This window comes from Vicugna pacos, chromosome 6 (genome assembly GCF_048564905.1).
Source record: "Vicugna pacos chromosome 6, VicPac4, whole genome shotgun sequence".
In the NCBI taxonomy this organism is placed as follows: domain Eukaryota; kingdom Metazoa; phylum Chordata; class Mammalia; order Artiodactyla; family Camelidae; genus Vicugna; species Vicugna pacos.
Window position 1 is genome coordinate 60,779,864 of NC_132992.1, and position 25,991 is coordinate 60,805,854.

General features: G+C 31.9%; 1 protein-coding gene across 1 annotated transcript in view; it reads left to right on the forward strand.

Annotated features, from left to right (window-relative positions):
* MNAT1 (MNAT1 component of CDK activating kinase) overlaps positions 1–25,991 on the forward strand; it is a 171,548-nt gene that overhangs the window by 74,687 nt on the left and 70,870 nt on the right. Inside the window, exon 7 of the mRNA XM_006216553.3 lies at positions 22,482–22,603. Within this exon, the coding sequence (XP_006216615.1) occupies positions 22,482–22,603 (122 nt within the window). The remainder of the gene's footprint in view (positions 1–22,481; positions 22,604–25,991) is intronic.

Below are 25,991 nucleotides of genomic sequence, written 5' to 3' on the forward strand. Positions count from 1 at the left end.
TAAACTATTAGATGTTCTCTTTTTTTGATAACTTGTATTTTTCAAGAAATTTGAGGATTTCATCTAAGTTATCATATTTGTTGACACATAGTTGTTTGTAATATTCCCTCAAAATTCATTTAATGCTGTTAATGTTAGAGTAATAATCCTTTTAAAATTCCCAGTATTCTCTCTTTTATCTTGACCAGACTAGCTAGAGGTTGTTGATTTATTCAGTGAGCCAGTTTTCTTCTTAAACGTATTATTGAAGTATAATTCATACATTAAAATTCACCTGTATTAAGTGTACTGCTTAATGCTTTTTGGTTGTATTAAAGAGTATGCGACCATAATACAGTTTTAGAATATTTCATCATCCCAGAAAAATTGCTGTTACAGCTTACAGTTCCTGCCCCAACTCTCAGCCCCAGGCAAACACTTGTCTGGTTTCTATCCCTATAAAGTTGCTTCTTTTTTTGCACATTTTCTGTACATAGAATTATACAATATGTAGTCTTTCTGAGTCTAGCTTACTTAACTTAGTATGATGTTTTTAATACTTCATTGATGCTATACCATGATTTTGACTTTAGTATCAGGATAATATTGACTTCATAGAGTGAGCTGGGAAATATTCCCTTCTTTTCTGTTTCCTGGAAGAGTTGGTAAAGAATTGGTATTATTTCTTCTTTAAATGTTTGCTAGATTTCACCAGTGAAATCATCTGGCTTTGGCTTTTCTTAATGGGAGAATTTCCAAGTACTTTTCAACTTCTTTACTTGGTGTAGGCCTATTTAGACTTTCTCTTTTAATTTTCTTTTGTTTTTCCTCCCTCCCTCTCTCTCTCCCCTCCCTTCCTCTTTCATTCCCTCCCTTCCTTCAATAATTTGAGTCTTCCTAGGAATTGAGCAATTTCATCTAAGTTGAATTTCTGTCAAGAGGGATGTCCCTTCTTTCATTTCTTATTTTGGTAGTTGTGTCTTCTCTTTTTCTCCTTTGGTCAGTGAAGTTAACAGTGTGGCAATTTTGTTGATCTTTTCAAATAATCAACCTTGGCTTTATTGATTTTTTTTCTGTTGTTTTTCTGATTTCTGTTTTATTAACTTTCATTCTAATACTTATTATATCTTTCCTTCTTCTTCCTTTGGGTATACTTTGCTCTTTTTTCCCCCAGCTTCTTAAGGTGGACACTTGAGTTATTTGAGATCTTTCTTCTTTTCTAGAATGGACATTTAAAGCTATAAATCCCTGTCTGGTCAGTTATTGAGAGTGGAGTATCAAAATCTCTAACTATTATTGAATTGTCTAGTTCTGTCTTCAGTTATGTTCATTTTTATATCATATGTTTTGGAGCTCTGTTGTTAGGTTTATAAATGTTTATAATTTCTATAGCTTTTTGATGAATTGGCACTTTTGTTATTATGAAATGTTTTTGTTTCCTGTAACAGTTTGTCTTTAAGACTAGTTGCTCATGGTTATTGTTTGCATAGTTTGCCCTTTGATTGGTGTGTTTAATCCATTTACAGTCATTGTGAATACAGATATGATTTGATTTATATCAGCCATTTTGATATTTGTTTTCTATATGTCTCATGGTCCCTTTCGTTCCTCCCTTCCTTTTTTCTTCTTTTCTTCTGTGTTAAATAGACATTTTGCTGGTACACATTTTAATTGCTTTTTTTTAACTATGTATATTTTTGAGGGTTTTTTTAGTGGTTACAATATGCATCTTAATTTGTTACAAATGACTTCATATTAATACTGATTAAATACCAGTAATATAAAATCTTTGATCCAAATTATCCTCATTTCTTTTTCCTCTTATGTGCTATTATTGTCATATATATTATATTTTATATGTTAAAAGCCCAATCAGTTTTACCATTTTTCCAGTTATTTTGAAACTTAATTAAGAGAAGAAAAGAGGAAGAGAGGTTTCTATCGAATCTTTTATATTTACCTATGTAACTACCTTTTAGTATTTATTTCTTTTTGAGAATTTGAGTTACTGCCTGCTGTTATTTCCTTTTAGCCTGAAGGACATCTTTAGTACTATCATTATTTTTTGTAGTACATGTCTGCTAGCAACAGATTACTCAGTCTTTGTTTATCTTGGAATGCCTTTATTTTACCTCTGATTTGTTGGATAGTTTAGTTGGATAAAGAATTCTTGGTTGACAGTATTTTTCTTTTAGTTCTTTTAATATGTCATCCCACCACATTCTGACTTCTGTGATTTATGATAAGAAGTCAGTTGTTAATTTTATTGGGGAATCCCTGATGTGTGAAGAGTCATTTTTCATTTACTATTTTCAAGATTTTCTCTGTGTCTTTCTGCATTTATAGAGCCCAGTAGGGGTTCAACTTCCCTGATTTTATCACCTTTTTTGGGCTTTAGCATAAAGAGTTAAGTTTTAAAGGAAAATTCTTTAGGTTTTTCATTTTGTTTTAAAAATACTTATAGCCTAAACTTATTTCTTTGTATGTTTGCATTTTTTTTCTCAAATTTTCATGCTCTGTAATTCAGTAATACCTGTTTAAGGAGGGGCTATGTAAGCATCTTTGCTAGTAAGAAATAGTCATAATATTGTAGTTTTTGTTTTATTTCATATTGTGGCATTACATACTTTTGCTTTCAGAGTTTTCTCCTGCCTCATGAAATTTATATACATACACTCATATATACCAATTTTCTATATGTTTATAGATAAAAAACACATGTATAAAAATAAGTAATAAAAGGTATTAACTTTCCTTACGATACATGATCTTAATATACTTTCCCTTTGATGAATATTGAATGATAATCTTGAAGATTAGGTAAAAGATACTAGAGTATATTTAGTATTTGCATTGAGGTGTATATTAGCCTATTTAGGAAGTTATGTCCATAAATATTTAGCACTGGACTGTATCTTTGGCAACTAATATCTGGGACTAAAGTTCCCAACTTGGTATCTAATTCTGCTGCTTTATTCTTTTAGAAGTGTTGTTATGAGTGATAGGCAGGCAACAGGAAGAAAGAAGGTGAGTGGGACCAAGGGGAAAAACAGGACTAAAACAGATGGCAGGAAAATAAAAATAATAAAAAATTTCCTAAGCATTGTTTGTTTTGGATAGTCTTCTTGTTAAGCACATGGAAGTACTTTGCACATTTGAGAATTACTGACTTCCTACATGCAGTTTTTGAGAAACAGCAAATCACTCATGTAATATAAACACAATTATAGGTTATTTTATTGGAACTTTATTTAGGGCCTGCTTTTTCATAAGATGAATAACTGTGCCTTCTTTCAGATCATACTTTGACAATATATTTGGAGGATCAGAAATTTAAATTGAACAACTTTAATTCAAATAAGTGACGAACATTTATTCATAATTTTCCAAGTGTTTATAGTCTTGTTGAATTAAAGTATTCCCTAAAAATGAATGTTGTTAGTGGAAATGGACTTTTTAGGCTACATCTAAAATCAGTATGTTGAGTTGTTTGAAATGCATGTGGTGCTAGATTTCTGTATCTGTAATCATATTAATAAGGTCTTGCAATTAAAGAGTATTTTATACCATTGAATGCACTTGGATGTAAATACTATTAAACCTAACCCTCCCCCTCCTTTTTTATCCACTAATATGTTCTCTAAGCCCGGCAGGATAATGGAAGCCAGAGTAAGAGTATAAGTCTTCAGATCCTTTTTTTTTTTTAATGTTTCATTTTTTTAGTTCAATTCTTTTTGCATTTTACCAGAATGTCTCTTTAGTTAAACATGCAAAGTAGGAGAGAGACAGGTAAAGACAAATGAAAGAAGGAAAGAATATTTGATACAGAAAATAACATTAGACCTTGAAACAGCCATATTATCATTGGTAGGTGTGCCTACATTTCCCTTGTATATACTAAGTTTCTTGAGGATTATTGATAATGATATGGTTCTGTAAAATAGTCTTTATTTCTGTAGTAATGATTTTAGTTTTAAAATTAGATCCATAAATGTATTCATCTGTTTCTTGTGCAAGGCCTCTTATCCTTGAAACGGTAAATAATTTTGCATATTTTTCATTATTGTCACTAGTTCTAGCAAAATTCCATTGTATTTTATCAAAGATTACCAAGCTCTTTTCCCTGTGTTCTATATAGTAGTAACTTGTACTTTCCCAATAGGAGCCTTTGTGTTAAGAATGAGAAGTAATGGGAAGTAATTGTTGTCTCCTATTATTCTGTTTAATGGCACAACCAGGAGACTTTTATTTGCCTTTTTACAGAACAGAGGCAGGATAGCAATATGGTTAGGCATAGATAAGGGCTTTAATGTCAGACTGAATGGGTTCAAATTCTGGCTCTAAGAGTTAATGCTTGTGGGACATGGGTAAATAACCTTATTCATTTGGATTAGTATAAGCCTTATTCATTGGAAGATATTAATAATGTGGTGCTTGTGAGAATAAAATGAAATGAAAGTAAGCTCAAAGCAGATTCTTTGAATGATTTTCTTAGATATTGTCAATTACAGAGACAAACTGTTTTCCAGATTTAACTTATTAGTTCCTTCATAGGTAACATAGTAGATAAATTGAAAAAAAAAAACAATAAAGAAGCTAAAAAGAAAGAAGTAAAAGGAAGAGAGTGACTTAAGTGACTAACCCTAAATATAAGATAAATCTTAGAACTGGATGTAGAATTTCCCCCAATTTTAAGCAGAATGAAGACAAAAGGAGAAGAAATTATTCTAAGTTATAAATAGGCCAATAGGAAAAAATACATAGTCTGTTAAAAAGTATTCATGACTTTTTTAAGTCTTTAAAAATGACTTAAAGGATAATTTCATTTTGCAGATAATAGCTCTAATAGTAACTCATTTCTTTACTAGGTTCACATTTTATGGGAATTTCTGTTGAGCAGATCTTGTGTAGTGAATACGTGGAAGAACAAATGTTAGTCTGGCCATCACTTGGAATTATTGGAAACAGAAAGCAAGAATGCGGAGTTTAAGTCAAAGCCTAGTGAACTCATAGTTAAGAAATGATCTGGTGTTTTACTGATTAAAATGCTGTAAAGAAGCTTCCTAAGTATTTATGAATTTATTTATGAATTATTATCATGATGATTGATGTCAATGCATTATTCTCAGCAAGAACATCTTTCTCTTAAGTAAGAATTACGTATCCTAGAAAGTCTTACGAGATAAAGAAAGTGAAGAGAGAAGTTCTAGTTCTGCTTTTGTAAGACAAATACTATGGTTGGTGTGCATTAATAGAGATGTAAACTTTTGTTGTGTCATGTAGATTTCATCTCTTCCTTATTCAGTTTGGTGTATACTTTTGTGCATTTATTTGGGTAGTGAGGCTTATCTCTATAGACTATTTTGATGCTTTGGCTTGTCTTGATAAGCTGTGAGGTGTTTAGCTGTATACAGGGATATTGAAGAAGAGAATGAAAATCCAGTGGCTTGTAAGACTGGAGGTGATTTTTAATATCCTGTATACTTCTGAGATTCTCTGAATTTCATTGTTTATGAACACTCAGATTTCACCCAGGGCTTCTACACCCTTCCCAGTTCTCATTTTGGGATTCCTGATGTTACTGTAAGTGAGTCATTATATAAAATGTTAATGCTTTTTGATAGTCTGGTTTTTATATAGGGAAATATGAAGATGAAAGAATTTGGCCTAGATAATTTATGGTCACTTGTTAAAAACACGGAAACATTAAGTAAGATATAAAATGATCAGTGAGTATTTCTTAGCCCATGTCTTTAAAGGCAACTACTGCTTTGTATTTTGTTTCAGAAAAAAAAAAACTGTTTTACAAATGTTCTTTTTAAAAGCAATAATAATGTAATAAAAACCAGATGTCCACTAAGCAGAATCATGCTATGCAATTTCTTTGCTTCTAACACCTTAGTGATATCAGGAAGTTTTGATTGTGGTGAGATGCAGGTTGGTGACTTAAGATCAGGAGCACATTAGAAGTTGGTCAGTTTGAGTGGAGTGTTTCCAATTAGGAGCTTAGTATTATAGCATTGTGAGGACTATAATGCCTGGGAAAGATACTAGGTCTGCTGGGTAGGAATGCAAAAGGCAAAATGGAGAAGCTAAAATTTCAGAAATTTAAAGTTTTTGCCTAAGGCAAGGGTTCTTTGCAGGGAGAAGAAAATAAACTTTTCTTTGTTTTCTCTTCTGTATTGCTCCAGGGCTCTATACTTAATTTAAGATAATTAATGTTTTATATATTGTTACCCTCATTCAAAACTTTGTTTCTCCAGGAAGGTGTTTTGAGTTCTTACAAGTAGACTTTTGAAAGGTTGCCTTTTTTATGTTGATAATTGCCTGTCAGTGATTTTATCTGGTGGTGGTGACTTAAGAGATGGTCTGTGGAGGTGGTATAAAATATTTCTCCTTTTTCTCTTCCTGATAAAGGTGATGATACAGTAGCATTTGGGAGATACTCAATTCAGCTATGTCTTTTAAATATATTTTATTTGATACATGAAAATAATTTTACAGGTGGAACTGAGGCTTGTTAATAAAAAGATGCTCAAGGTAGAAGTGGGATTTGACTCTTTGGACTCCAAAGCCAGTGTTTTAAACATCGTGTTATTCTGTGGGGACATCTCAAATGGGGAATTTAAAAGAATAAGCAGTTATAGGCAAACAGAGTATATGCTTGAATTCTTGGTAGAAAGAAAAGAGAAACATAGATGGAAAAGCTGTTGTAGTGTGAAGAACCAAAATAAAGGGAGACTGGGATTGTTCTTACAGCTGCTTTAAGTTATTTGGAGGTTAACCTGGGTTAACCTGCTTGACATTGCAACTCTGGGTTCTTTGGATGTTATTTTTAATTATAGTTATGACTTCATCAAGAAAAGTTTTGGATATTATGGAAATATTGAAACACATGCATTTCAAAATGAATTAGAGGGCTTAAGCATTTAAAAAAAATACCACCAGTGTTGACATATTAGAACATGGTGTAAGATCAGGTCTTGAGACTTTTTTTACCTATTTGATTCATGTTTTATAGTTATTCTCATAAATTTTTATGTTGCATCAAGTAGTATAAATATTATAAATAAAGCTGGTTGGTAATTTACCTGCATGCTAATTATAACTATTTAAAGAGTAACGCCTGCAAAAACACTTAAAATTTAATATAATCAGTTTTTTTCTGAAAGACTGTGTATTTCAAGAAAAAGTATTTTCTGTTTTAGTGATGAATTTAAAAAAGTTGAAACTCATGAACTCCTACTTGTATTCCCTAGACAGAGGGAGAGAGTATTAGAGATATAAACTGTTTAAAACATCTTTTCTTAGATCTGAAGCAATATGAATATGTTGCTTAAAATGTTATTTATTATTTAACTTATTATTTAATCCTTCAGTTATTTTGCTTTAACAGCATATATTTGGTGCCATCAATGAGCATGTTTGTTTACCTGTAATTCCTAAAAATGTATCATTAGATTTTTTTCACCATTAAAAAATCAGTTCATTAGTCAATCTTTAAAAATTTTTTTAAAATTTTACCTTTTAAATGAAAAAATTTATTCTGGTAAAATACACATACATAAGATTAACCATTTTAACCATTTTTAAGTGTACAGTTCAGTAGTGTTAAATACATTCATTGTTGTGCAACCACCACTATAGTCACTCTCCGTAACTCTTTTCATCTTGTAAAACTGAAACTCTGTGCCCATTAAACAACACTCCCCCTCATTGATCTACAGGCATTTCTTTTTTTTCCTGATTGTTTGTGCTCTTAATAGTAATGAAAAAAATCAGAAGAATTTAGAGCAAGGAGATACTTACCTGAATCAACATATTTTAGTTTCCTTTATGTTGAGCAACTAACTGATAAGCTAGTTTGAACCTGACTTTGAGGATAGAATACTTTTGAGGCTGTAGCAGTTACTTTGTTTTCAACAGGCAAGTCTTGATAGATCAATTAGCAAATCCTGAAGAATTAATGTAAATGGTGTGGTAATGCCTGTTATAAGAGATACTTCTTAGAACTCATGAAATTTCTCCTTCCCTCAGGGTAACAGATCTACTGTTGAAGTAAGGAAGTAGCCTGGTAGCACTCATGTGCATCAGAGTTCAGTTCAACATTCTTTAGAATGAGAAGTGTTTTTAAAATGCTATGGGAAAGCTAATTAAAATTAAACTTTGAAACTAAAAAGAGAATACAAAATCATGTAAAAGTAAAGGTTAATGTTTTCTCAGAAGTATTTTAAAAAGACCTATGAGTGCTGTAGGAAGACTTTTTAGACCTATCTTATATGTAGATCCTTGAAGACAGGTGTTTATTACTTCACTGAGTTGACCTTGCTAAAAACAGCAAGGCAGGTAATTATCCTTAGGTTTGAGTTTTCAAAGTATTATTATTTTTGAATAAATATTAAGACACTTACCTTTAAAAACTCTTAGTACGTATGTTTTCTGTGCTAGCTTTTTCCTAATGTAAAATGAATCTCAATATGCCAATGATTGGTGACAAATAAGAAACTCTTTGTGCAATTAAGAGAAGATCTGTTTATTTAAGAGCTCTCAAAGGTTGTAAAAGATTATACTTGGCTAAATGTGAAGGATAAATGTTGTGCAATAATGCCCCTTAGTTCCCCTTTTATAATAAATCTCAGCTGTGTGTTCAGCACAAGGGCTCAGTGCCAAAAAGAACAGGTTCAACTTGTCTGTGAGGATTTGCACCACAGTAAAGTGCACAACTGCTTTTGTAGAGGTCATTGTGGAGGTCACAGGCATGTACAGTTGAATGAAAGCAACTTTAAAAACATGTAGGATAGATAGTGTTACTTAACATTCAAGGATCAATGTTAACTTAAAACATTAAAACAATGGAAAACCATAAAAAGAACCCTCACATATATCTTTCACTTCATCTATATATGTTTATATGTTTTCAGTTGGGTTTAAAACAATTTCTTTGGCACCTTGTCTCAGCATATTTTCAAATAACTTCAGAATCACTTTTATGATAATTGCCCAGACTTGGAAACATTGACTATTTTAATGTTTGTTAAATTCAGAGCAATACTCTGAACAGAGTTTATATGATAAAGGCAGGATATAACAGTGGTAGAACAAAGTACTCAGGTGTGTGTGTGTGTGTGTGTGTGTGTGTGCACACGTGCGTGTGTTGGGAGCTGGGGTAGGATTGTGAGTAAGTTCTCATGAAAAGGAAGATGTGGTCTAAAGGAGAATGTCTCCTTGAATCATATTTCTCCTGAACTTAGGATTGAAAGATTGAAAATTAACAACAGCAAAGAAAATGCTGTCTTATATAATATGATTCTTCCCAAGTATCTCACAAATAGTTCCAGTTATTTGTGGCAAGTAAAATAAATCAGAAATAGCAGGTGGAGAGACTATAAGACGCATGTCTCCGCCTTATAGGAGTTTTGGGTTTAGTGTAAGAACATCAGAAAATGATGTAATTAAGTAATTAGGTAGATGCACAACTTACCGAGAGTTGTGTTTTACCTAGAATTATATTTCGCCATAGAGTGTTTCTTTTTCCTTCTCTTTTTTTGATGGTGATCAAAATGGCAGGCAGCCACTGGTTTCAGTATGGAGATTAATTAGTAATCTTTAGAATATGCTTCAGCAAATGCAGCTGATTGGCAGCAGCACCTGTCTTAGCAACTGGTAAAATGGTAGTGCTCTTATCAAGCCTGTAATTTCCAGAAGGGCTTCAAAGTTGTGTTTATTAAAGTCTCCCATACTAATTGCTTTCTTTGTCTTCTGGGGCACTGTTTTACTAAATGTACCCTTCTCTATATATTTATTTGTATATTTATTTATGAAGGTCATAAAATATTTTTTTTTGAAAATAGCCTGTGATGCAGCAGTTATACTCCTAGGCTGGGTATATATGCTTAAGAGAAACTAGTCATAGGTTCACCAAAATTGCAAGAATGTTTATAGCCATGTTTTTTATGATAGCCAAAATTCGATCCAACCCAAATGTCCATAGTAGACATTAGGCTTAAAAATTTCATTGCCACAGTATGGATGAAGCACCTTATATAAGATTAATAAAGAATCAGACATAAAAGAAAAAAAATAGTTTTTTATTAATTTTAAAAAACAAGGCCAGTTATGTGATAGTGTATATACTCCTGTATTTGTGGAAGCATTTTTATGCTCATGAATATACAATATTCCCAGATGGAAAATTTTATTAAGATTGTGATTTTTGTGCATTACTTTTGTAATTCATATTATAAACATAAAGCTTATCTGTCAATTATGAAAAATGATCTATTGAAGTATATTAAAATGTGATCAAACTTTGGTTATTAAGTCAACTTGCTAAGAAGTTATCTTACTTCTGCGTAGCTAAGAATTCTTTCTAGTTGAAATAACGTTTCTAGTTCATAGTTCAAAAATTAATCAACTTACGTGGATTCATAGACAAGCCACAATTTGTATATTTTTTGAGGAATTTTGTATTTTTGCTTGTTATAAAAAGAAGACTGAACTTCAAAGAGAGTTCCTAAGAAGGTCGAAGCACATATCTCAGTACAGGTGAATTTTGTATCAATCTAAATGTACTGTAGAAAAGTTGAATGTGAATATTTTCTAAAAAGAAATTGAGTTGTATGTTTTAATGAACTAGGATAGCTTTCACTGAAAGAACACTTATATACTAATTTTAAAACAAATGAACACTTTCTCATTTATGTTTAATAAATATAAATATATATTGCTAAATGCTTGAAAGTAGAATCTGTCTGGTGGTGTATTTTTTCTATTATAGCTTCACAGTGTTTAACATCTACTAAAGTTTTAGATAAATGAATTTTTATACTATAGTCCTGTAATAGGAAAGTGCTTGGTGAATTCTGACAGTATAGGACTTGGTCTTGGAGAATATTAGTTTCTTTTCCCATAAAATAGGCAAAATGATACTTAACTCAAATGTATGTATAGTGATTAGCACAGTGCATGGCATGTAGTAGGTGTTCAGTAAATATTTCTGTGTCCTTTGCATGGAATCCCACTGTTAAGTATTCACATTCCACATCTGCATGACTTTAGTAAAAGACAATGTGAAATTGCAAGTGAAAAGGGAATCAGAGAATCCTAAATATTTTATTCTACACTTAAAGTCTAGATCTGATTACGTGGTGGTTTTGTGAGGGTGGTAGTTGTGATGTGTGTTTGGGGAAGGTAGATTGGGGTGGTTAGGGTGTTCATAGTATTTGTTGTTTCTTTTTAGGACAGAAGAAAGATAGCATCAATTACAGTTTGGCTTAGCTGTTTACTTATTTTCTATAATAGGAATAGCACAATGAGTACTCATTCTGTAGTTAAATAACCTCAAATAGAACCACGTTTGTTATGTAGTGTTTTTGAGGGAATGGCTTGTATTAGAGGATTGGAGTGTGATAGTGTGATAGAGTAGGATAGTGTGAATTGTTGTAGAACACTTGTTCTTTCATGAAACAAACATTTCTAATATGTACCAAGCACTGTACTAGGCACAGAGGGTTTAGATCTAAATAAAATACAACTTCTTGAATTAGTTGATCTCTATTAGTATAAAGAAACTTTCTGCTACTTTTTCACTGGAAAACATTCCTGTCTCAGAAAACTAATGTGCTACTTTTTGTTTTGCTTATATCATAATAGTAATATTTATAGAGAACTTTATATAAAGCAATTTTCATATTTAGTCACATTCAGAAATTTAGACTTATGAGTAAGTTGTCATTATTGTTAGTTAACTAAAATTTTACTTGAAGTGCCAAGATAGGAATTCTTTCTTGGAAACTATTTTTATAATTACTAACAATAAATGAGCTAAAATACTATATGCCTAAAAAGTTTTTTAAATTTCTGGTAAATGCTGTTTTTCTTAAAATCAATGCAGACTCTTTTTTTAAAGAGGTAGGTTTTATCTCACCAAATAGTCTCCTTGATTTTTTTTTTCTTTTCTGATCTTTTTATAGAAACAGATTTGATTTGCTGGACACTCTGTCCTCTTGGCAGCAAATGGTAGTTCAGTAGCAAGATAAGCATCAGAGAAAGAATGTACAAATCATACTTTTCACCCTTCCTCATTTATCAGTGCTCAAGGAAAAATAAAACCTAGAACAACAAAAACAAAATAAAATCAACTAAATCTCTTCCTTGGATCCTACTTTTTCTTTAAGCTATTGCTGTATCTCTCTATTTTCATTTTAGCTTAGAATTTGATGAAAATAAAAATCAAGTTTGTTCAGTGTTTCTACTTCTCAACTCCCATTCTTTCTTCTATCATTTATATTCCATCTCCTATTTTCACTACTGTACTGAAGCTGCTCTTGGTATTGAAATTTTTTTCACTAGAAATGCTCTTCCCTTCCCCTCCATTGCAGCCCCATTCAGCATTTTATAACCCATCTCACTGTCATTTTTTCCATGAATTCAACTGAATGAACATTCAAATACGTGTCATGTTCAGCAGAGTTATATCATAAGTACATTTAACTTATTTTAATTTAGCTAAAATTGAAAATAACACCAAACTAGAGAGAAAAATAGCAAAGAATTCCTTTCTTCTCCCAGAAAAAAATGTTTCTGAAACAACACAGTTGCCAAAAAGGAAGCCATTTACTTTATCTGGTTTTTCACGGAACAAACGGTAATCTATTTTAATGCTGGAAGAAAAACTAGCTGTGTTGGATTTATATAAAGAGATTGTAATATACACAGAACAATGTATAGTATAGTTTATGGGTTATTTAAGGGATTTTTGAAGGTTTATTTTGACCAATTTTTGCCTTCCTCTGACTTTAGAACCTAATCCCTGTACAAGATGTGACTTCATTGTTATAGGTGTGTTGAACTTAAATCAGTCACATCACTTAGGATCCTCCTAGATAACATTTGGATCTCTCTTGAATGTGTTAGGTATAGAACTATTTGAGGCAGAGATGACTAGCTTAATTCCTTTTCTGTCTTTATTTTTGCATTTTTTGGGAGGTGAATTTGTATGAATACGGTTATAGTCAAAATAGGTTAAAGCAGAGGGAGAAAATGCTATTCCTTTTATATTTCATGTTCACCTGTAGTTTGAGATCCTTCGCTTTCTGAAAAATAATTGCATTTGTCCACAAATACATTGTTGGCATTTAGTTTCTATATGAGCCATAATAGTTCTACACCAATACAAAGGAATTCATAGAAATGCTTTTTTAAAAAATATGGAGGATTTGGTTGTCATATTTGAAAACTTTATTGTTGTTAATCTTTTTCTATAGATATTATTTACTAATTTAACATTTCTAAATATGTTACATTTTATTTTTGAAGTTCTTTCACAAGGGATAGTTTATATTGGTATAACAATACAATTTCTAAAATAGAGCTGATGTATTATTAAAGAACATTTTTCTGTGTGGTAATTTGAACACTAAATTGTGTGTGCTGTGGGGAGGAGATTACAAGTGAATTTAGTTAACAAAGCCTTAAAATAATTCCACTGTAGTAAAAAGATTTTGATGATGTTTTCAGGGTCAATGGGAAAGTAATGGTTTTGGAGACTTATCTTGGCCAAGTGAGGATGTAACTTTTTTAGGACTGTTTGATTTCTAATGATGAACAAGAAGCTTAAGACCAGCTAGATAGTTATAAAAATTCTTCCTTGCAGTTTCAAAGCATATCTTACATACTTGAACGGAACTGATCATTGCTAAAGTGCCAGAAGAATATGGTGCTATTCCCAGTGTATTCAGGATGAATCCTCTTTAATATTCTGAAAAAGTCTGTTTTTTTGAGAAGGAAAATTCTGGGGGAAAAATTGGTAATCTAACTATTAGGCATCATATTTTAAAAAACAAGAATACTCAGAAAGGCTGATTTGTGGAAATAAGTTAGTGTTAGAATGCTTAAAAAACCAACCATATAATACTAAGTGAAGTAAGCCAGAAAGAGAAATAAAAATACTATATGATATCACTCATATATGGAATCTAAAAAAAAAAAAAACAAAACACTCTGAACTCACCTACAAAACAGAAACACTCTCAGACTTAGTAAACAATCTTATGGGTACCTGGGAAAGGGGGTGAGAGGGAGTTTGATATTTACAAATGTTAGCTACTATATATAAAATAGATTTTAAAAAGTTTCTTTTATATAGCACAGGGAACTATGCTCAATATCTTGTAATAACCTTTAATGGAAAAAACTGTGAAAATGATGTATGTATGTATATGCAAAACTGAAACGTGCTGTATACCAGAAGTCGATACATTGTAATTGACTGTAGTTCAATTAAAAAAATAATAATTTTTTTAAAAAGTTGTATTCTGCTCATTATAAAACATTCATTCAGAAAGGGAGTAGTGTCTGATGATACTAGTAGAGTTGGGAATCTGGGAATTAGTGATTGTTTTTTCCACTGGCTGTTTGTCTAGTATATATAGAATCAAAATATTTTACATTAAATTTGGGGAAAATTCTTTTTATTTTTATGATGCATTACCAGGTAGTGATTTATTTCCACTTAGTGGTCATGAAATCATAGCAGGTTAGACCTGGAAGAACATCTTGTCCAACCCCCTCTTATCCCCCAGCCACCACCCATTACTGATGATGAAAATGAAGCTTAGAGAAATAGTATCACCTCAGTTCATTTTAGTTTAGAGACAGTGTCAGCATAAGTATATAGTTACTTCTTACCATGTAGGGTTTTGTCCTTCATTTGTCTTATACTGTTTACTGTAAATTTTGAAAGAAATTAGAGAAAGCTATTTCTATGGGGGAAAATGAATTGTACTTACCATGAAATTATGTGCTACCGGAAATTTGTTACCATGCAGCTGTTGCGCTGATGACAGGCTGATATCACCCTAGAATGACCAGAAAAGCATAATACAAAAACCGCTCTGCTTGCTGCTAAAATAAATTGAAAACAACTGAATTACAAAAAAACCAAACCAAACAAAACCAAAACAACCCCCCCCCAAAACCCACTACTTAGAACGAGCAGCTTGAAGGCAGTACCAGGTATATTTTTTAAGTATTCTCTATCCCATTTAAAAGCACACACACAGACACAGTTAAAAATAATACATCCACATCCCTATACAACTGCACATACGTGCACAAATAGAAAACACATGTACATATGTTCACACCCATATTTAAATTATTAGGACATTTACCAACATAGAAACAGTATTTCAAAATTAACTTAGTTGATTTTCCAAAAGGTCTCCTGTAGATATTTTCTCTGGAAATAGTTCTCTAGAATTGTAGTGGTTTAATGCTCTGAGAACAGTGAAATATTCTGGTTTGTAATTCTCTTCAGCAATGTGATACATTTTGTAGGATTTGATAAATTTAGCCTGTAAGAGGACCCAGTTTTTGAACGATAGTCACCATTGTCATTGTTTTGTTTGTTTGTTTTTGTTTTGCATTTAGATGATTCAGTAAAAGTAGAAGGAACAATCTCATTGAAAAGTGATTTTCTAGAATATAAGTTCCCTGAGGGCAGGAGCTTGTATTTGCATTGCTCACTGCTGTACGTTTTAGTTCTTGGCTTATAGCCAGTGTTCAATATGTGTCTATTAAATGGGTGATGATTGCGACAGAATAACCACAATGTTTTATTGTCTGAAATTTTGTTGAAATGAGTTCTTAAGTGGCTAGAAAGCACATTTCTAGCCTAGGGATAAAAAGCATCTGCTGACCTTCTCTAATGAGTAAGTGAAAGAAAACAGTAGTGGTGTGTGGAGAAGCTGGAGATGTACTCTTTACGTACTCTCATAGAACGTGTGCTTGCAAAATTCCAATTGTTCACACGTAGGAGGAGCGTTCTAAAATTTATTGAATTTGGAAACTTGCCTCTCCATCTTATTGTTTTCCTAGTGTTCATACTACTACACCAGATGACTGTTCACATGCCCCTTTGTATCATTCATTCATTCAACAAAATACTGAGCAGCACTGAGCCAGGCACTGTGCTTTGAGCATGGCAGGGAATAATAGGGCCTTAGAGTCTAGCAGGGGAGACATGTTAAACAGATATTTATACAAAGAATGTTTACCAAGCTTACAGGGCTTATTAACAAGTATGTTGAAGATGTGGCCAGTTTAATGAATAAAAATCATTTAAACAAGATAGAGAAATTAAGAGTTCTGAATCTTAAAATTGTGTTAAAGGATTTTTAGCATCATTTAACCCCTCGTCCTGAATTGCTAATACTTTTTGAATTACAACCTCTTTGGTGATACTTAACAGAAAATCATATATTGATTGATATGGAAGGGTGTTTTCACTTATAGTATTTTTATTATTTCAGCTAATGATTACTAATTGACAATTTCTGGTGTGGTTGTTTTTATTAAAAAATAATACATTTTCTTTATTAATGTTACTTTAAATGGTTTGCTGAATTCTGTGTGTGCATATTAACATAGTGACCAAAAGTATTTTTTTCATTTTTAATTTTTTGATGTGGCAGTTTCTTATTTATTTATTTATTTATTTATTTACTTATTTATTGGTGGTAATTAGGGTTATTTATTTAGTTATTTATTTTAATAGAGGTTCCAGGGACTGAACCCAGAACCTCAACCACACTAAGCACGTACTCTACCATTGAGATATACCTCCCCCCTCCAAAGTTTTTTAGAGTAAGAGTTGTTTTCAGAGTTAACTTTACCTGTTACTAAATGGCTTCCAAAACCCTAGATCATGTAATTTTTAATTTGGAATTAAATCTTGCATTTTAGAGTTAGTACAAAAGGTAGCTTGTGCTTTTCCTTTATTTGAGGAGAAAAAATAATGATAATATTTGTTGTGTACTATACGTTCTATAACAGATAAGTCTCAGTAAACTGTAAACTGTCCTTTCATAGTAGACTTGAAACTTGCTGAGTAAGACAAGGTAAAGTTATGTTTCAAATTATTACTTAAAATTACAGCCATGTATAATTACCTTTGTCAGCATTTGCATTGTTTTTCAAATGTTTGTATGTTTTTCTATATGCAAATGAGCTGAATTTTAGAATCTTTCCACAAATGCTTATATTTTTAACTAACAAATGATTGAAATATAACCTAGGACTCTAAGGTATATTTTAGAAGAGAAACAGGGGCTCCATTTTGTTACATTCTAGAGGAGTAAAATTTTACTTATACTATTGACAGAGGAGTTTGCATACATTTTCCCCCTCTGAGTGTGGATATTATCTAAGGTTGCATGATTTGTGTGGCTCTTCTCGCTACAGTTTCCCCCCTCAAAACCTTGTTTATTTACTATTTATGTGACAAGTAAAACAGAAATTGAAAGGGCCTCAGTTTTGTGTTACACTTTTGAAAATCAGCAAAATGTACTTGAGTTACTTAATGTAGGTGTTTTTCAAGATTCATTGTTAGGCTCTCACTCTTTATATATTTATCTCCTCCAGATCTTATTTATTCTTGTGACTTTGCCCATCATTTTGTTGATGATAACAGCAAAATATCTCCTTGGTTTATTTTATATTTTTAGCTGCCTTTACTGAAAATTTCTACTTGGTTATTTTATACTCAGCAGTATTGAACCTTAAACCAGCACCTGAAACTATTTTGTAAACAGCTTTATTGAGGAATAGTTTGGTGCTGAGCATCATTTCATGTACTTATTAGCCATGTCATGTACTTAATAGCCAAACTATTAAAATCTGTCCATTTTTAAATTGTTTTTTTTCTTTTTTGTTTTTTGTTTTTAATTATTCACTTATGAGTCCTTTGTATGTATTCTAGATACAAATTCTCTGTAAGGCCTGTGGTTTGCAAATATTTTGTTCCAGTCTGTGTTGTATCTTTTTTTAAAAAAAATCTCTCCACAATCCTTCCTTATCCCAATTTCCCTGTTTCCATTGGTCTTCAGCTCTGTCTGGTTTTCACATTTTAGTATTACACTCAGTTGTACTACTAGATTGCTACCAAGTCTTGCTGGTTAATTATAGTAATTTTTTTCCTCTTCCTCTCAGTCACTACTCAAATCTAGACCATATTACTTCAACCCTAATTACTAAAATAACTAAAAACTTGACCTATTTGATTCTAGGCTCTTTTTTCTTTGGCCCTATTATATTTTTCTCTGCTATAAATGCATAGCTATTTTTCTTTTGAGTCTAACAAAGATTCCATGATATGTTTTTAAACTATTTACAATTAAAATTTTCAAAAATAGCAAAATAGAAAAATCATAGAATGAATGCTCATATACCTAATATCTAGGTTCAGTAATTTTTAATTTGCTTCATTTTATATGTATTTTTTTCTGAACCATTTTGAAGCAAACTGCAGTTACTGTGAAATTTTACCTTTGAATTTCTTTATCTTTAGCCTACATGTCCCTCTTATCTTCCCTGGTATCTTCCCTTATCTTATACTAACTATAATGACATAATCACACCAAACAAAATTAATAAAAATCCTCTAATGTAATCTCATACCCAGTTCATATTCAGGTTTCCTCAATTTTCCCCCAAATGTCTCATGACTTTTTTTTCCTTCCTAAATTGGTACCAAGCTAAATATACCCATTTTGGCAAATTTAGAAAATACTGCATAAAGATAAAAATATGAGTAGTTCACAACCTTATCACCTAGAGATTTCTCAGCTAATTTTGGTGTTTTTTGTTATAGTTTTTTTCTCATACAGATTTAAAAAATAGTTTAGATCATCTTCATTATATACTTAATATCTTGTTAATTTCTCTTTGACCTTAATTTTAAATGGTATAGTGCTGTTACAGTTGAACTCTTGTTTACCTAAATTTTCCAGTATTGCTGAACATTTATGTTCCTTTTGGTTTTTCACAATTATAAATTAAATTATGATGAACAGTCTTTTGAATGAAGATTTTATTAATATATTTCTGATTTTTTCTTGTAAATTCTTACAAGTGAAACTATTGGGTTAAAATATGAATATTTTAAAGGTTTACTAAATTGCTTTTCATAAAGAAAACAATTCCATTATTTGCTCTCCTGCCAGCAGTGTATGAGAGCATCTTTCTGTACATTCTCTTGTTACATTGAGCATTATTCATTTATTTTATCATTTATTTGGTAATTTGATGGAGATGTGTTTTGATGTTGTTTTGAAGAGTCTCATTTTTTATCATAGAAGTTCAGATTAGTCTTGGAGTATTTTCTGGCTGTAATTTAAGCAATACTATACTGATTCAGTCTCTTTCCACTCCTATCTCCCTGTATATCCATTCTTTGCTTGTGTTTATTTCTTACTGTCTCAAGACACAACATGCTGCTCCAGTAACATGGCTGTCTCTCCATTGCCTTGCTTTTGTAGACTTTGTCCTGTGAGGTCTAGCACAAGTTGCACTGTTTCAGTTTTCTACCTTTCATTGATTCTTCCTCTCTTGATTTTCTGTAGCCCTACAGTCTATACTGTATCATTTGGTACTAAGTCAAATTTAGTTCACATGTTATGTATTACTAGTGTGTGATACAGTGTGACTTCTTTAATCTGAATCCTACTTTTCCTGGTAATTTAGAATAATATCACACTTACTGTTTTGAATGGAAATACCACATTCAGAAACTTTTAAACAGCCTTTAGCCTCCAGTCACTTGAAACCTCTTAACATTTTCCTCATACCACTTCGTGTTGAGACATCTGATCTCTTGGTGATTTTTTTTTTTAATCTTAATTATGTCGTTGACTTGTCCTGTAAATTCTTCTTCAGCTTTAGATTTAAGAAATTTGGCATTTATCTCACACCAGTTTTTTGAAAATAGATTGAATGTTACAATATCAGGTTGTGTGTCATTTATGAACTTTGTTTTATTCTCATGGTAAACAGAATTACCATTGAATAATCTTTATATCTCTTTAAATACATAATTCTAAAAAACATTTCTTTTTGAAACTGTGGCATTTTGACCATGTTTAAATTATTAGATTTTGTATAAAAATTTGTTTTAAACCATCTAGGACTGACTTAGTAACATCAGATTTTTAAATTAAGCAACTATGATTATATTGTCTAAAAATAGGCTATTAAAAGGCAGTGTGGTATGGTAGAGCCCATACTGGACAGGAATTAGGAGATATGACTCTAACTATGTTACTTTAGGAAAATTTATGTCTTAGGGGGTCTTAGTTTCTTTATCCATGAAATAAGGAAGTTAGGGGAAAAGAGCACAGACTTTAAAATCTGATAGACTTGGCTTCTAATCCTTAACCCACCATTAACTAGTGTGACCTTGCTAAGTCATGTATGTAAACCCCTGTTCCTCATCTGTGAAGTAGGGATGATAACATTTATCTCAAAAATCTACTGTCAGTACTAACGAAATAATGCATTAAAAGCCTTTAGGCCAGTGCCTGGCACTGAGTAAATAATATTAACTATTATTATTATTAGATGATCTTTTATATACCTCAAAAGACTGGATTATATGCATCATAACTTCAGTAACTTGGGCATCGTTGCTGATATTTAGGCAATGGTTACTTTTAATATGTTGATTCCCACTGTAGTGACTTAAAAGAGCCCATCTTTTTTTGAATATTATCTTCCCTGAAAAATATTCCAGCTCTTGAAAGTATCCATTCTGTATCATCTTTCCTGGGCCTTGCTTTCTTATCTGTAATGTGAAAATGGAATAATCAAAGTAATCTGCATTACTGTGTCATGGGATAACTATAATATAATAGGTGTTCTTTTAAAATTCTTACAGTTTTTCTTTTTCTTTTCTATTCTTTTTTTTCCCCAATCTAAAAAATATGGCAATAATACTGGACTGTTTGTATCATGTGGCGGGAGGATGCAGTACTTGGCAATTTATGAAGAAGCAGGGTTGTCAAAATGCCACTCAAAATATCCCCCTTGGGCCTCTTCTTAACCTATATAATACTCTACTCAGATTTACTGTTCAAAAATTGGATTACTGTGAGGTAGTATAAGATTTAGCTTGAGTGTTTCATGTTTATTTAGAAAGACTGTGAAACATATGGAGGTTAAGGGTTAAAATAATGTTAATGGAGTTTTCCAGATACCTAACTTTTATTCTCTTTGTTGGTGTGTAGTATTTCAGCCAGATAAATAAGTAAATCAGAATATCTAAAACCTATTTTAAAAAATAGTGGTAAAGTGTACATAACATAAACTTTACCATTTTAACCGTTCTTAAGTACATTCACAGTGTGCCTCCATCAATAGGATTTTTTAATCTTCTCCAACTAAAACTCTATACTCATTTATTTTTTATTTTTTTTTAAGGGAAAAGCAACAAGTTACATACACTCTGTGCTCATTTGAATACTAATATCTCATCCTTTGTCCTTCCATGGCCTCTGGCATCCACCATTCTGTTTTCTGTCTCTATGAATTTGACTGCTCTAGGAACTTTATATCATTGAAATCATACAGTATTTGTTGTTTTGTGATTAGCTTATTTCATTCACTTGGCATAATGTCTTTAAGGTTCATCATGTTTTAGCATGTGTAAAAATTTCTTTCAAGACTGAATAATATTCCGTTGTATGTGTACCCTATTCATTAATCTATCGATGGACACATGGTTTACTTTTACCTTTTGGCTATTTTGAATAATGCTGCTACAAACGGGTGTACAAATATCGGTTCAAGTTTCTACTTTTACTAGTTTGGTGTATATACCCATAAGTGAAGTTGTTGGCTCATATGTCAATTAACAAAAACATTGTAATTAGTAACTATAAGAACTGGTTTTTATTAATAGTTTAGGAAGAAGAGAAACTAATGAGAACTATACCAAGAAAAATAGCAGAACTAGAGTTAGAATCAGAAAACATGGACTATATAAAATAATAGAGATTTTTAAAAATTTGATTATGATAAATAAGTAAATCTCAGTATGATGGTGCTGTATGGCTGAATGACATTTTATTTTGTATATTTGTGATCAAATATGGTCTTTTTATTTTAGTTATCCAGTAGTTCTTTCTTTTCAGAAAAATACCTGGATATTTCATTCAGCTTAGTTTTTAGCATAAAAATTTCTGTGTGTGTGTGTGTCTAAGTAGATATCACATACACACATTTGGTAAGTAAGTTTGATTCCATTTTAAAGTCTTAAGAGAGTAGACATTTATATGGCAAAACTTTGCTGAGAGTAATTTCATTAGTGTCCTTCTTTAATTAGGGCTTTCAAGAAAACACTGGTTACCAAAATTGTCAAAGTTGTATAATAAACATAGGAAAATGTGAGGACAGACTGCTTATATATTTGCTGAATTTTACCATTGACATTGAACAGCTATACTCTTTAAGGCTAAATTTGAATTTAATGATGGATTTGGTTTTCCTTCTTTAAATCATGTGTTTTTGACTCTATGTTAATTATATAATGTGGATTTCAGTAACGTAATAAATAAAGGGTAATATTTTTGATGTGAGGAATTTAGTTCATCTTTAAAATGATTACAAATAAGTAGTTATAGGAAAGTTGTATTAAAAAGTATCACCTCCCTTCATTTTTCTAACAGGGACAACATATTTCATTAGCACCAATTCAAAAGCTTGAAGAAGTTCTGTATGAATACCAACCACTGCAAATAGAGACATGTGGACCGCAAGTTCCTGAGCTTGAAATGCTTGGAAGACTTGGGTAAGTGCTCAGAAAATCTCATTGAGGAGCTGATGTTTAGGCTTTGTTGTTATAGTTTTTAACTGACACATTAACATCTTTAGATTTTGAGTTTATAGAAATTTACTCTTTTGTAAAAATTGAATGGTGCTTAATACTAAGTTAATACATTATTTTTTTCTATGGTATTATAAGGTCTTTTGAGATTGAGATTGGATTGTATTAGTTCCCTTTTAAGGCTCTCTTTGGCAGCTGTACTGAAGTAGCTGTTTTCATTCTCAGCTCCCAGTTTTTTTGGGGGTATGGGGAAGTAGGAGCTTAATTTAGTCAGCAATAAGCCAGTGAAAATAGAGTTGAACTCTTTGCCATGAGAAAAAGTAGATTTACTCATTGTCTGCTGTGTAAAGTAAAATTATGAGAAATGAGCCACAAAATGTATTTTGTCAAATTATATAATGTAGGGCTAGCCTAGTGGCTTAAAAACTGTATTATATGCATTCATTTTGGAAGTGAACCTGGGATTGTGGCTATTTTGAGTGATGGAGATTATCACAGTCTGTCTTGGGGGAACAAATGGGTATTTGCATTTGTACAGGCACAGGCTTTGTAGGATGGAGCAAATCATATCTTAATCTGATGTCTGAGTCTAAAATATTGAATGAAAAGATGATTCAGAAACAGTTGTTTCTTAACAAAATAAAATAGTGTAAAGAAAATAATGTAAAAAGAAAATAATGGATATAATGAAGCCAAGTAATAAAAACAAAAAAAGACCCCCAAAACAAAAATAAAATGGATGAAACAGATAATAAAACCTACATGAATCTTTAAAGCAAAACTGCAACCTTGAACATGGGTGCGTAGCATTTTGATATGAATATGGAGGCTCCAAGGTCTAATTACTGTTAAAATGATTGATAATTCAATTTTCTGCTATTTGATAGATCTTAAGATTTTCCTTAGTTTTGTATTCTCTTAAAAGTCCTGAAACCTCCAAGAATGAAGCTGTGGGGAAGTGAAACAGAACCTAAAACCTTTCTTGAGTTTGAGATAACAAATTTATCAAATAATTGGCTTAAGTGCTAAAATTGAAGCTTGAAAAGACAGGCAGTATTGAATTTTATGATGTATAAAGTTATGTGATACAGACATCAATTTTTTAATCTCTTACTGGGTTAGCAAGAGCCAGAATTCTTTATCTCTAGAATAAATTTTCTTAAAATCTTTACTTTTAATATCAATGAAGACAAAATATTTAAAATAGTACTCTTCTGTTACAGTTGCCTTTTCCAATAATTTTGTCATCAAAATTACATTTGAAAGATTATGAAAATGGCTGTGAATAATAATAACACAATAGTAAACTGTATAGCAGTTAGTACAAAGGATAGGAAGAGGGAAAAAACTTTGCTGTTGTAATATTCTTGCTCTATACATGAAGTGGTATAATAGTATTTGGATATGTTTAATATAAACCCTACAGCAACAACTAAAAATGTAAAATAAAGTAAATAAAAACTTAGTCAGTAAGCCAATAGCAGAGAAAGAGATTTTTAATGAGATCATTAAAAATCTATTAATGAGACTATTAATGAGAAGGAGGACAGGAAAAGAGAGAGGCAAAAAATAAAGAAATGGAATAATTAGGAAACAAATATGGTGGTAGATTTGATCTTAACTATATCAGTAATTACATTGAATGTGAAACCAGCACTATCCAATAAAGCTTTTAGAAATGTGTTCTATGTCTCTGCTGTCCAGTGTAGTAGCCACCAGTTGCATGTTTCTACTGAGTACTTGAATGTGCCTGATGCAATTGAAAAACTGAGTTTTAAATTTTATTCAGTTTAATTTAAATAACCATGTATGATTAATGGGTGCCATATTTGCTAGCACAGGTCTACATACTCCAAATAAATTGAATTAAGAAGATTGAATTAAGAAGAGCAAGATTTACTATATGTTTTCTACAGTCATCTGGCATTATATATAAACATATACTTTCTATAAGCTTTAAAAGTTTCTTTGAAATCTTGGATCTATAATTTGTTGTTTTTATTTTGTAAATAGCTCATCCAGTATCTCTTCACAGATTGATTTTGCCCCATTTTCTCTGTGTTTTCATTCTGAGACTCTGACTTAACACATATAAGATCTTCTGATGTTTTATAGTTCTTGGATGCTCTTTTTTGTGTTTTTCAATCTTTTCTTGAATTTGTATTTCAAAAGTTTGGGTAATTCCTCTTGTCCTATCCTCAAAGTTCACTTAGTCTTCTTCAGTGTCCCTTCTGCTGATAAGCCCATCACAGGAATGCTTTGATGCTGCAGTGTAGGTTTCTAGCATTTTCACTTCACTTTTTCCTGTAATTTCCATCTCTTTGCTGAAATTCCTTATCTATTTATACATATTATCCATTTTTTTCACTAAATCCTTTAGCTTATTAATCATGTTATTTTCAAGTGCCTCTTTGTTGGTTCCAGCATCTCTAGGTCTAGTTCTATTGACTATTTTATGTCTTGATGATAGATTTGTTTTTCTTTCTTTCTTGTGAATATTGGACATTCTGTGCAACAGAACAGTAGAAACTGAGATTATTAATATTTATGGCCAGAAATATTTATGTCCCTTTTCTTGTCAGGCCATTAGTAGGGAGTTGAGTATTTAGTCTGTAGTTTGATCTCAGTTTGGATTTTGTTGTTGCTTAAGTTACCATCAGTATATCACAGGCATCAAATTCTTCTAGCCATGATCTGCTGCCACTTTGTACACAGTATGAGGCCTGGAGTGCTGGAGAGATTTTCTCTGTCTTCTTGCTCCACCCTCAGCTTTCAGCAGACTCTGACTCTGTAAGTTTGAGCCATAGAAGGGGTTCTCTCTCTTAGTGTCCCTCCTCAGCAAGAGACTCCTCTTGCTTTTTCCTTGGGAAAAGTGTGGTGGGAGCAAGGGAATCTTCTTAGTTCTTCTTTTCTGATTTTAGTCTTTAGGGGTCCTTTGTGTCAGAGCCTCAGAATGGTGCTTTCTCATTGTACCTTTCTCTTACTCAGAGGCAAACAACTTCTGTCTCTTACTTCATGATGCAGGTGAGTTTGCCATTCCTCTTCCAACCCTACAGCCGCACTCTGTCTTGTGTTGGTGGGGGATAGGAGGTCTTGGATACAGGACAGTTTCCTGCCTCTCCTTCAGCCTCTGCTTCATCAGTATGTTAGTTTAGGTAAGAGAGGGTTTTCTACCTTTCCTCAGTGGTTGAAGACTTGTCTGTCTCACTGCAGGATCAGGGAAGGTGGCAGTAGGTGTTCTACTCCTCCTCGATGACACCCAAATTTTGCTCTTCCCCAGCATCTGAGTCCTGGCTGGTTTTTAAATAGTTCTTATCCTCTTGTATGTTCATTTTTTGCTGATTTTTGTTAG